This window comes from Hylobates moloch, unplaced genomic scaffold (genome assembly GCF_009828535.3).
Source record: "Hylobates moloch isolate HMO894 unplaced genomic scaffold, HMol_V3 SCAFFOLD_9, whole genome shotgun sequence".
NCBI classification, from domain to species: domain Eukaryota; kingdom Metazoa; phylum Chordata; class Mammalia; order Primates; family Hylobatidae; genus Hylobates; species Hylobates moloch.
Window position 1 is genome coordinate 75430651 of NW_026652284.1, and position 12020 is coordinate 75442670.

At 43.4% G+C, this 12020-nt stretch overlaps 1 protein-coding gene across 2 annotated transcripts in view; it reads left to right on the forward strand.

Annotated features, from left to right (window-relative positions):
* The window catches only part of LOC116813437 (uncharacterized), a 575563-nt gene that overhangs the window by 26801 nt on the left and 536742 nt on the right, over window positions 1–12020 (forward strand). The window contains exon 2 of one of the 2 annotated variants that reach the window (XM_032760087.2): window positions 5311–5381. The exons of the other annotated variant lie outside the window; for it this stretch is intronic. Coding sequence (XP_032615978.1) covers window positions 5311–5381 — 71 coding nt within the window. The remainder of the gene's footprint in view (window positions 1–5310; window positions 5382–12020) is intronic. 2 annotated transcript variants of the gene reach the window in all.

Below are 12020 nucleotides of genomic sequence, written 5' to 3' on the forward strand. Positions count from 1 at the left end.
GACCATAATGGACTACTTTGTGCTTTTAACAAAACTGAAGCTAAAAATTGTTTAGCCTAGAAGAAATGTCTTTGACAAATATCCATGGGTACAGCTCATGCCTGCCCCCTCCCCATCTGCCTGCTAGCCTGTTTCTTCTTACGACTCTTCATTTTATTGGGCTAAAACATCTACCAATTCAATGACATTCAGGCATCAACCCCACTCTCCCAAAATTTAAGTTCTCATGAAAATCTCATTAGCAGAGAGAGGTGGAGCAAATTGAGCCTCATCTGTTTGAGTTTCGTTGTACCTGCTGCACATCGAGCAGCTGGCCATGTGGGTCAGAGCTTATTCTCATGACTGCACCAGGGTTACTTTGTGGTTATTGAGAGGCCCAGTGACAGTGACTGCTAGTTGCAAAGGGAAACCTGCAGGGAAAAGGTGGAAGGAGTAAGGGAGTAGTGATTTGTGTATGTGCCAACAAGGCGCAGGCATCAGATGTTCAAATGGGCACTGGTTAAACTGTCATTCAAACTAAATTTTCGTTCTAGTATTTCCAGTTTGGACAGAGCCATTCCCTTTTTTTTTTGTATTCTGAGGTTTGACATTGGATTTGTTACCTTGAAATTCTATAATGTGTTAATTCTCGTGGATTCTTCCTTTGACACAGCCTTAATCTAATGCCTGGATTCTTGAGACAGCCTTCTTTCAGAAACTACCCTCCCTGCCCACATCCTCATCCATACTGCATATTATTTCCAATTTAACCATTAAAATACATGGCTTTAATCAAAAGCCTAAGGCTGCCCCTTGGATCAAATCAAGTCCAAACTCCTGCCATCTCCAGCTCTTCTCTTGAAGCTGACTGCTCACCATTAGCCCAGCACTCCTTTCTTCAGGCTAGTCCAGGCTTCTTATGAAGGACCCTGAGTGTAGTCACTTATATTTCTGTCTTCATGCCTTTTAGCATGTGTCGTTGGGGCCTGTATGTGCCTTTGGCTGCCTCCTTCATACAACATCTGACTCCTACTAATATGTCCATCAAGGAGGCACACAACAGACAGTGGTTAAACACGCAGTAGTAGCTTCCTGTGGTTTCTGTCATGAATGACCATAAACTTGGTGGCTTGTAACAACAGGAATTTATTCTCTCACACTTCTGGAGGTCAGAAGTCTGAAATCAAGGTGTATTAGTCCGTTTTCACATTGCTGATAAAGATATCCCTGAGACTGGGTAATTTATAAAGAAAAAGGTTTAATGGACTCATAGTTCCACGTGGCCGAGGAGGCCTCACAATCATGGCAGAAGGAGGAAAGTGAAAGGCATGTCTTACATGGTGGCAGACAAGAGGGAATGAGAGCCAAGTGAAAGGGATTTTCCCTTATAAAACCATCAGATCTCTTGTACTTATTCGCTACCATGAGAACAGTATGGAGGAAACCACCCTCATGATTCAATTATCTCCAACCGGATCCCTCCCACAACACATAGGAATTATGGGAGCTACAATTCAAGAAGAGATTTGGGTGGGGACACAGCAAAACCATACCACAAGGTGTCGGCAGGACTGAGCTCCCTTGGAAGGCTCTAGGGCAGAATCTTGCCTTGCCTCTTTCAGCTCTGGTGGCTCCAGCCATTTTTTGGCTTGTGGCTGTGTAGTTCCAATCTCTGCCTTTCTGTATTCCCTCTAGGTGTCTCTTGGGATGCTTGTCATTGGATTTAGGACCCATACAGGTAATCCAGAATGATCTTATCTTGAGATCCTTCATTTAATTATGTCTGCAAAGGCACTATTCCAAATAGGGTCACATTCACAGGTCCCAGGGGTGAGGACATGGATCTGACATTTTGGGGGCCACCATTCAAACCACTACATTAATTAAACAGTCAAACCCAAAGAGGATCAATTCTGAGGTACCAACCAATGCTATTAAAATATAAGCAGCCGAGCACAGTGGCTCACACCTGTAATCCCAGTACTTTGGGAGGCTGAGGCAGGCGGATTGCTTGAGCTCAGGAGTTTGTGACCAGCCTGGGGAACACGGTGAAACCCTGTCTCTACTAAAATCCAAAAAATTAGCCGGGCATAGTGGTGTGCGCCTGTAGTCCCAGCTACTTAGGAGGCTGAGGCAGGAGAATCGCTTGAGCCCAGGAGGCGGAGGTTGCAGTGAGCCGAGATCACGCCAATGCACTCCAGCCTGGGTGACAGAGTGAGACATCATCTCAAAAAAAAAATATATATATATATACACGTATATATATATACACACACATATATATATACACACACATATATATATACACACACGTATGTATATATATACACGTATATATATATACACACATATATGTGTATATATATATACGTGTATATATATATATGTGTGTGTGTGCAACAATTTGGACAAAAAAATAAAACGTGCCTATTGAATTTGTGGTTAAGATGAAGCTGGGTTAGATTGATACGCACTTAAAAACAGAAGGAAAAAGAATTAAAAGTTATAAGAATGATCCCAAATTAGCAAAATGGACTTTTACTTTGTGCTTATGTCTATGACATGACTTCTCACATGGTTTTGCTCTGTCACTTGACTGGGAGTTTCTTGTCTGTGTGTTGTGTGCTTAGCATATTTGTTGTGTAAATGAATAAAGGAAGAACTGTGAGGCCCCAACTTTGGTTTAAATAATAAACAGGTAACAAATAATTAACAGACTGGCAGAAATTCAGTCTTTTAGGAATTCACAGGGAGAATTATTCAGTAGCTTTCAAGCTCAAAACACTGCAAGAATGTGACATGGCTGCTAGAAAATGTCATACAATATTAGGGTGCATTATTTAGAGTCCAGCTCAAAGTGGGAATAAGCTTTTGTAATTTGCACAGGCTTGAAGACTGTAGAGGCTCTATAGTCTTGTATAGTCTTCAGATCCACAAAAGATGAGGACACTCTATTGCTTATATGGCCAGTGTTTCTTATGTTTTAAATCAGCTGATGGATCTTTTAGAAAAAGAGGAGGTTCTTGTTGCTTACTTATTATGGTCATCTATGAGCACCTAGGGAAAGGGAAGTCAGTGGTGAAAGCTGAAGGAAGTGGAAGTAACCACTTGCCACTAGCTGACTCAATATATTAATCAATGCTTAGGTAAAGACATATTGATCTATTTTTTTTTTTTTTTTGAGACAGGGTCTCACTCTGTCACCCAGGCTGGAGTGCAGTGGCACGATCTTGACTCACTGCAGCCTCCGCCTCCTGGGTTCAAGCGATTCTCCTGACTCAGCCTCCCGAGTAGCTGGGACTACAGGCAGGCACCACCATGCCCAGCTAAGTTTTGTATTTTTAGTAGAGACGGAGTTTCACCATGTTGCCTGGAGTGGTCTCAAACTCCTGACCTCAAGTGATCCACCCACCTTGGCTTCTCAAAGTGCTGGGATTACACGCCTGAGCCACCACCCCCTGCCTGATCTATTTACTTTGGTTGTTCATAAAAGAGAAGGTACCCAACCATGGGCTCTATTACTAAATCAAGCAACCTCAGTGGTTGTGATGGTCAGTTTTGTGTGTCAGCTAGGCTAAGCTACAGTTCTGAGTTATTCATTCAAACTATGAAGGTATTTTGTAAATGTGACTAAAGTCCATAGCAGTTGACTTTAAGTAAGGGATATTATCTTGAATAATCCGAGTTGATTCAATCAGTTGAAGGGGCTTAAAAGCAGGCTGAGGTATCCCTGAGAGTGGAAGGAATTCTGCCTGGGGACAGCACCTTCAGCCTTTGCCTGAGAGCTGCAACCTGAACTGGCTGATGGCCTGCCGTTTGGATTTAAGACTTGCTTAGCCAGTCCCACAACATCGTAAGCTAATTCCTTGGAATACATCTCTTACTAAGGTTTCCTACTGGTTCTGTTTCTCTGGTAGAACCCCACCTGATACAGCAATTGCCTGGGATCTCTGTTAAAGGGCTGAACAGCTGGGGAGGAACTGTGAGGCAGTAGAGTGTTTATCAGTGTTCCTTAAACTTTAATGAGATATCAATCACCTGGGGGTGAGCCAGGAGAACAGGGAATTAGGGTAACTAAGGGTTAAGGTATACGGAAAGAACAGCAGGTGCAGTGAGTTGTAGGCAAGATTAGGCAGCAAACAGGCCACATCCTTGCTCCTCTGATAACAAGACAGAAGTTTCCACTTCAGCCTCTGATTGGTCACAGGCCAATCCTTCATCGGGTGTAACCAACTGGAGACCTCTAAAGTGCATCTAGGGGGAGTTACTAAACTTTTGTAACTTAATAAAAAGCCTAATTGTTGTTGGGGGGTGGATGCTCTTGTGCTGCTTCACTTGCTGGAGTCTGCTCCCACTTTGAATTGTAGCTTCGCTTTAATAAATCTGTGCTTTTGTTACTTTTTGTTGTTTGTCTTTCATTGCTTCATTCTTTTGTTGCTTTGTTTGTGCATTTTATTCCGTTCTTTGTTCAACATGCTAAGAAACTGGACAACTCAGTCAAGACCTTATATCTGGTAATAGGGTCTGAGTGGACTCAGGTGATGTTGATGCTGCCCGTATGCTTTGATTGGCAAGACTATATCTAGTAGTTCTCAAATCAGGCTGCATATTTGAATTATCTGGAGAGTTTTTAAAAAACACTGGTGCCTAGGCCACACCTCTAATGATTATGACTTCATTGGCCTGCTTAAAGTGTCGTCAAAAGTACAGAAGCAAGAGCGTAGGTGAGTGGTTCTCAAAGTGTGGTCCCTAGACCAATAACATTGGCATCACCTGGGAACTTGTTAGAAATGCAGATAATCAGGTCTTATATCATGCCTACTGACGCAAACTCCGGGATTGAATCCCAGCCATCTGATTCCCTCCAGGTGATTCTGATGTCCACTGAAATTTGGGAAGCACTGGTGTAGGAAGATTGAGTCTGTAGTCAGACTCCTTAGGCAAGCAGCTTAAGCTCTCTTTGGCAGACTTTAGTGTCTGTAAAATGGGGATAACAATAGAAGCATGTTATGGGGTGTTTGAGCTTGATCAGGGAGTTGACACCAACTATGGGGAAAAGCTGAGGTTCCAATGCTAGGAGAGCATGGCTAAGTCTTTAATCTGGAGGGCCTGAAGACAGAAACAGAAGCAAGATTTATAGTAAGCAAGACAAGAGTGAGAGGGAATGGTTTGGGATCAACTGGGGAGATGGGGTGCCCTGAGAACTTGCCTTAGTGGGCTGTGGGGGCTTGACTCAGCACCTTTATCAGTGCAGCCTAGGTGAGGACAGGCGGGGCTACCAGGATGAAGTTCTAAAGGACCAAAGTCTGGAGGGTGATGTCTTCCTCTGAGGCAGTGGAAGAACCTGCTGATGGAGGGACCACAGGAGGATCTATGGGAGAACAACGGGAACTGCAGGAGAGGTAAGAAGACCTTCAAATATCAGTGGGCAGGAGTTGGGGCTCATAGCTAGAGGATGGGGCCAGGGTTCAGAACTCTGAGACTGAGGGAAAGAATCAGGATCTGATAGGGGAGAAGAGATGGGGGGTGGGATGTGGAGGTGTGCTGGAGGCCTAGGTGTTCTGCTGAACCCCTATTAACCTCAGCAGAGAAGGCACCAAGTTCAAGAGGCCAAAGAAGAGACCTAGAGCTAGCAAATGTGACTTGGGGGTTTTACTGGGACTTACTTACAGAGGAGAGAGTCCAGTGGTGGTGAGCTGGATAGGAGAACCACCTTACCTATAGAAACAATCCAGTGGTGGTGGGCTGGACAATATAACCATGGTACATATGGTCCAATGGCAGCAGGCTGGGCAGGAAAACCACAATAGCTTGCAAACAGCATGCAATTTATACAGCATTTTCATTTAACACCCTCTCCTTAATGATCTCCACCTGGTAGCTTTCATGTATCGCACTCCCCACCCCCAAACTCAGGATGGCCTCCATCCCCCATAGGGCCAATGTTCCACGGGACGGCCTGAGGGCTCAGATGTTCCTTATAGACAAGGAATGAATCTCCGGGTTGGTGACTCACGGATTCCCTATCTCGGAACACATTCGGGTGCGTCTGCCATACGAGGTCGTTCTCAGAGTATGCTTGTGATTGCTCTCAGGTGTGCTTACCATGCACTAGGAAGTCAGCTCGTTTGGGGTTTGCTCTTGGGGGCCGACAGGAGGAAAATGCCTGGGCCCAGGTTTAAGGATTCCTATGAAGCAGACAAACACACCATTCCAAACTCTAGCCCTTCTCAGGCTTATCTTGGGCCAGAGCTATTCCAAGGTCCCAGGCAAAGCCAGGACTGGAACCCTTGTCTGCTTATCTAGGGCTGGGGTGGGAGGGTGGGGATGGAGGCAACTGCAGTGAATCCTGCACCCCCACTTCCTAGGCCTCCCACCCTCCCCAGCATTTTTGAAGTTCCAAACATGTTTCTGGGTTCTCTATCTTGGTCCCCAAGCGACCTTGGCCTTAAACGAATTGTGAGTCTTTAGTGCTCTGCTCAGAATTCAAAAGGTTGGTGTAACTAAGAAATGCTGTGTCTACAGCCATTGCCGTGAAATGGGAATGGAAAGGACTGCCAGGAAGTGAAGTCTAGTCTCTCTCAATGTGTGAGGTGCAAAGAGAAAAGCTGCTGTTCTGTCTCTGCGACCTTGGCTCTCTAGGAGGAGGGATGAGAGTTAAGCTTCCTTTACATTTTTTCACTTTTCTATATTACTGCCTTGGACTGTTTCTGCTTTTCTTCTGCTTCTATCTTCCCTTCTTTCCTTTTGATGAAGGAGAAGGGGAACTGGGCAATAATCTGATTTAATGAAAGCTGCCATGCTATTTGAGAAAAACTGAAAGCTTTATTTTAGACTAAATGAAATGAAAAATTGTATATAATGTAAAATTAGTAAAACAGACATGTTAGCTGAGCACGTGCTGGGATTTGTTAGAATGAAAGTACCCTGTCTCAGCTTTGAGGAACCACCACAGCCTACTGTGTGTTATGGGTTATGGACAAAGGCGGCACACAGGATGTCACATATGCCTGTGCAGTGAAATTATCGAGAGACTGGATGGGCAGAATTAGAGGTCAAGAGCTTGACCAGGTAAAAGGGATCTCCTAGTTCTCTTGAGATAGTTGAAGCTGACCGCTTCTCAGGGAAAAATGTGTTTTAGGGTATTCAAGAAAGTGCAAGAAAGTCAATATTTTTAGGCTAGTTTTAAGCGGGTATTTATTGGCTGGCGGGTTAGGCATCTAATAGTTAACTAGAAGGTTACATTTATGGATTAGTAGTTAGGAAATAAAACATGAGATTCTTTGTGTCTTAGTTTATTCAGGCTGCTGTAACAAACTACTATAGACTGGATGGCTTAGAAACAACAGAAATTTCTTATTTCTCAGGAAACTGAGAAGTCCAAGATCAATGCAATGGCAGATTTGGTGTCTGGTGGAGGCCCATTTCCTGGTTCATGGATGGATGGTCTTGCTGTAACTCCACATGGCAGGAGGGACAAGGGATCTCACTTGGGACTCTTTTATAAAGGCAATAATCCCATTATAAGGGACCTAATCACCTTTCAAAGATCGCACCTCCTAATACCATCACCTTGGGGTTGAGGATTTCAATACATGAATTTTGGTGGGGTGGGGGAGGGGGCGGGCATAAACACTTTCTATCCATTGAAATTTTCAGAAATTTCCCAGAAAAACTACAGACTGAGTTGTACAAATGGTTTTCAGAGTCAGTAGCCTGAAGTCAGATAGGTTAGGTTCAAATTCCCTCACTAGTGTGCTTGATCCTGGGGCAAGTTAGTTCCCCGAACCTTGATTTCTCTCATCTTTGAAATGGGGATTATTATGGGAATTAAATGTACTACTAATGTATCTGAATGTGGTTTGTAGAGTGCCATTTAAATATTAATCGTTATGCTTCCAAAGTCCTATTTCCTAGAAGATTAAACTGGATGTCTCATGGGGTCTCAGGAGTTTGTCTTTTGTTTTTTGATCCACCTATAGGCATACACAAAATGTATTCCAGCATCATTACCAAACTGCAGTGGTATTCTGGGATCTGAGCCTAGGTTTCTCTTTCTCTTTTAATGATAAATGAATAATCACAGTGGTTGCAAAGTTCAGGTGAAGCCAAGCTTTTCGTTTTCCTTAGCGCAGGCTCTCTGGGCTGAAGCCTATGTGGAACTGGGGAAAGGCATGGCTGGAGCCTCTTTCCCTAACTTGTTCTACTTCTGCACCACTCACTCTGCTGCCCTGGATGAAGTTGGAGGTGAAAGGGAAGGTGAAGGAGCTGGGAAAGTCCTGTTTGGCAGGACAGTAGTAACCTGGCATTGAGGCGGCTTGGATGATGTGGTGTTAGTGCTTACTCTTGGTGGGCAGAGGGAGTTTGCAGTGAGTTTTCAGGGACTCTGGTCTTAGCATTTTTCTACATGCAATTCCCTTAATGTGGGCAGTTACTCTTGCAGTTGGACATCTGTGGCTCTCCCCTCAGCCCCTGGCTCCTGGCAGTCTGTCTCTCTGTTGGGGTCACCTTATCCCCCCGGGGGATCCATTTAAGATAACCAGAGTCTGGTTCTCTTCCATGGGGTTTCCAGTCGCCCAGTGAGAACTCTGTGGATGTCTGTTTCCCACTCAATGCTGGAAAGCCTGGCTTTGCTACCAGGTAGCCATTCCAGCCAGCTTCTCATCTTAACACTAGAGGGACGAGTCGGATTTTAGTCCACAATCTCCAGGGAACAAACAGAAAACTCTCCAAGTTGCCCTCTTGAAGAACCCTTTTGGCATTAGGAGGGGGAAGCACCACGTTCTCCTTGTCCTTGGGGACTCTTGGACACCCATAACTCTCTTCAGAGAAAATCCCAACTACCTCCTAACTTCTGTCTTCCTGACAAATTCTAATATTTCTTTAATATTGTCAGGAGGTGCATGATGGGCCCCATTGGAAGAACAATGTTTTCTGTCACTCCCTTCCAAATCCTGAAGAGAAGGCCTTGACATCTGTTGTCTCAGCTTTGGGGCATGGCCAAAATGTTAAGATGGGAAGAGTCCCATTTGAACATCCTGCCTCACCAAGATAAGTGTTCTCATGGCCAGGACTGCAGGCACTTCCTTCAGGATCCTTCTGCTTCCCCTGGATACCTGGAGGCCTTTGGGCTTCCCTTGTCCATGTCCCAAACTCCTGAATAAAAGTCTTAACTCTTTTAGTCCCATCTAACTCCAAACCAAGTTGTTTTTCACTAGTTGTCACACAAAACTAATCTGCTTCAAGGAAATCTCATTAAAACAAGTGCAAAACCAAGGCAGTTAACTCTCCCAGAATTATCTGCGTGTTGAAAGAGATGGAAAATTCATAAGAGGGAAAAAAATCCAACAGAAGTTCAGCATAGTTTCTGGCAGATGAAACTCATACTATGTCCAGTTGTGGCCACCCTGTCTAGGGCCAGGAGTGAGGCAGGGCAGTGCCTGTGGAGATTCAAGGGGCTCTGCGTCCCTCCCTGGAGGGTCCTCTTCTACTTTCCCTGGAGGTGGAAGTGCCTCTCCCTTCTGTTGACACTGGGTCGTCACCAATGTGAGTCACAGACATTCTCTGTAAGCTTGTAACCAGGATGGCATGTGGACCAAAATGATACCCAATTTGAAAGGTATATGGAAATAAAACAAAACCCTCCCACGTAGATTATTCCCACAGCACCGTCTAGAAAGCCAGCGCCCTTCCCCATTCCCTTTTAGCCGCTTCTTAAAATGACCAGTAGGGGGCACTGCAGGGTGAGATTCCCAGCCCTCCTGCACCTCCCATTCATGAAAAGTTATTGGAACATGAAGTATGGAATAAATACACCTATTTTAGCTACAGTAATACTTGCTGAGAAATTGATTACTCATAGATGTAAGATCTCAGTTGTTCTTGAGATGTGATTAGCTAAAGAAGGAAGTTTTAGCTTGAAAGATAGGGGATCAGTTCTAACTAGGTGTTTGTGAAGTACTGGACCCTAATGTCCCTGGAAAAATGTCTCAGACATGACCGTTGTGTGACTATGATGTATTTGGACAGGGCACCGAAAGAAGGATCTGGCAGCCTTAGATTGGGGATGCGGGGGAGCCAGAGGCATGAAAGCTGAGTGTTTTTAAATGTCAGGAAGAAGCTATCTTTTATGCTGACTTTATTGGATACATGGATGCTTTATTGCATGTCGGGCAATTGAACTTAAAGCCAGCAGCAAGTTTATTATAAAATCAAATGAAGAAGGGACAAACAGTTCTTTTTGTCAAGGAAGGGAAATTGAGGTACCCATGGAAAATAGAAAACAAATCTTAGATTTTAAGAGTCATAGATACAGAAACAAAAACCCAAGGCAGGTTTTGAAATTGGGGCATTTTAATTTAAAACAAAGTTATTTTTCCGTCAGGGAATACATTCATGTGATTCAAATCAGAAGATGCAAAGAAGTTTATAAGTCTTCCACCCCTTTCTACCAGGCACCAATTTCCCCTCCCCACAGCTTTCTAGAAATATTTTATGCATTCTACAAATTACGCATCATCTTAGCCTTATGGTTGTAATATGATTATATCTTGGAGATAATTCTATTTTAGTACTACAGTGTTTTCTTATTCTTTTTTATTGCTGTCAAATATTCCATTGTCCATGGATATACATCTGGGCTATTTTTAGCTGTTCCCTACTACAGAGGAGGATTTGCTGGACAACCCTATATAGGAAGCTAGAGCTCTGGGGAGTACACTAAGATTTCCCAAAGCAGTCAGCTCAGTATTAGGCTGCTTCATGGGGGCTGCCATGGAGAAGGTGTATTCAGAGGGACCCCAGAGGTCTTTATATACCCACCAACCCAAGATTGTAAAAGTCTATGAATCTTTGACATCAGCTCCAATCCAAAGCCAGTTATAATCTTTATAAACATTTGTTTGTACCAAGGTCTTGCTATGTAGATACTCAAGAACTTCCTGACTTTTCATCCTGTTCCTTTGTCTTCTCTGGGCCTCAGTTTCTTCATGTGTAAAATTGGAAAGCTGGAGTGTAAGTTGTTTTCAGACCTTTTCTTAAACCAATGTTTTTTTTTTTTTTAAAACCAGATGAAATTTAGGAGGAACTCTAATAAAAGCCCGGATAAAAATGAGGTATTATATAGAATGGTGTCTTAGTTTCTTCTTTATTTCTTTGCAGATAGTCTTCTGTAGAATCTCCGAATTAACTCTGAGAAGCTGTAAGGATCTGTGGAAGATTATGTGAAAAGAAACAGATACTAGCTGGAAGGTTTTCTGTTTATGTCTGTGACAAGATTATAATAATGACTGGTTACCATGATTCACACGGATCTAGGGTTCTTTTGTGATCTACCGTCTACCAGTTTCTACATAAATTATGAAAATTAGAATGACTCTGCCAAGAAGGGAAAAGACCAGAGGATTAGAGCATGAACAGTAGGTCTGGGTGAGGGGATGGGAGGAAGGGAAGGCCCCCCTCCCCTGAAAAAATGGTAAGAACTTGGGAAATAAAGGAGGGAAGACATCACCTGACGTTCAGATTCATGGATTGATCAGCAAGTATCATTTGTGAGCGGATTCTTTTTTTTTTTTTTTTTTTTCTGAGAGAGGAAGAAGTCCATTTTATAGAAAATACAACTTTTTCAAAAAATGTTTTTTTGTAACATGTTTTCCTGTTGTATAATCTCTTTGACTTTTAAGTTCAGGGGTACAAGTGCAGAATGTGCAGGTTTGTTACATAGGTAAACGTGTCATGGAGTTTGTTGTATAGATTATTTCATCACCCAGGTTTTAAGCCTAATTTTCCTGATCCTCTCCCTCCTCCCACGCTCTGCCATCCAGTAGACCCCAGTGTGTGGTGTTCCCTTCTATGCATCCATGTGTTCTCATCATTTAGCTCACACTTATATAAGTGAGAGAATGTGGCATTTGGTTTTCTGTTGCTATGTGAGCTGATTCTTGAATGTGAAAGGGTGTCCAAGGCAGGCAGAAAGACACCATTCATAGGAAGAAGAGAGACTAAAAGGTACTTAAAATTTAGTTGATTTTAAAAATATGAAA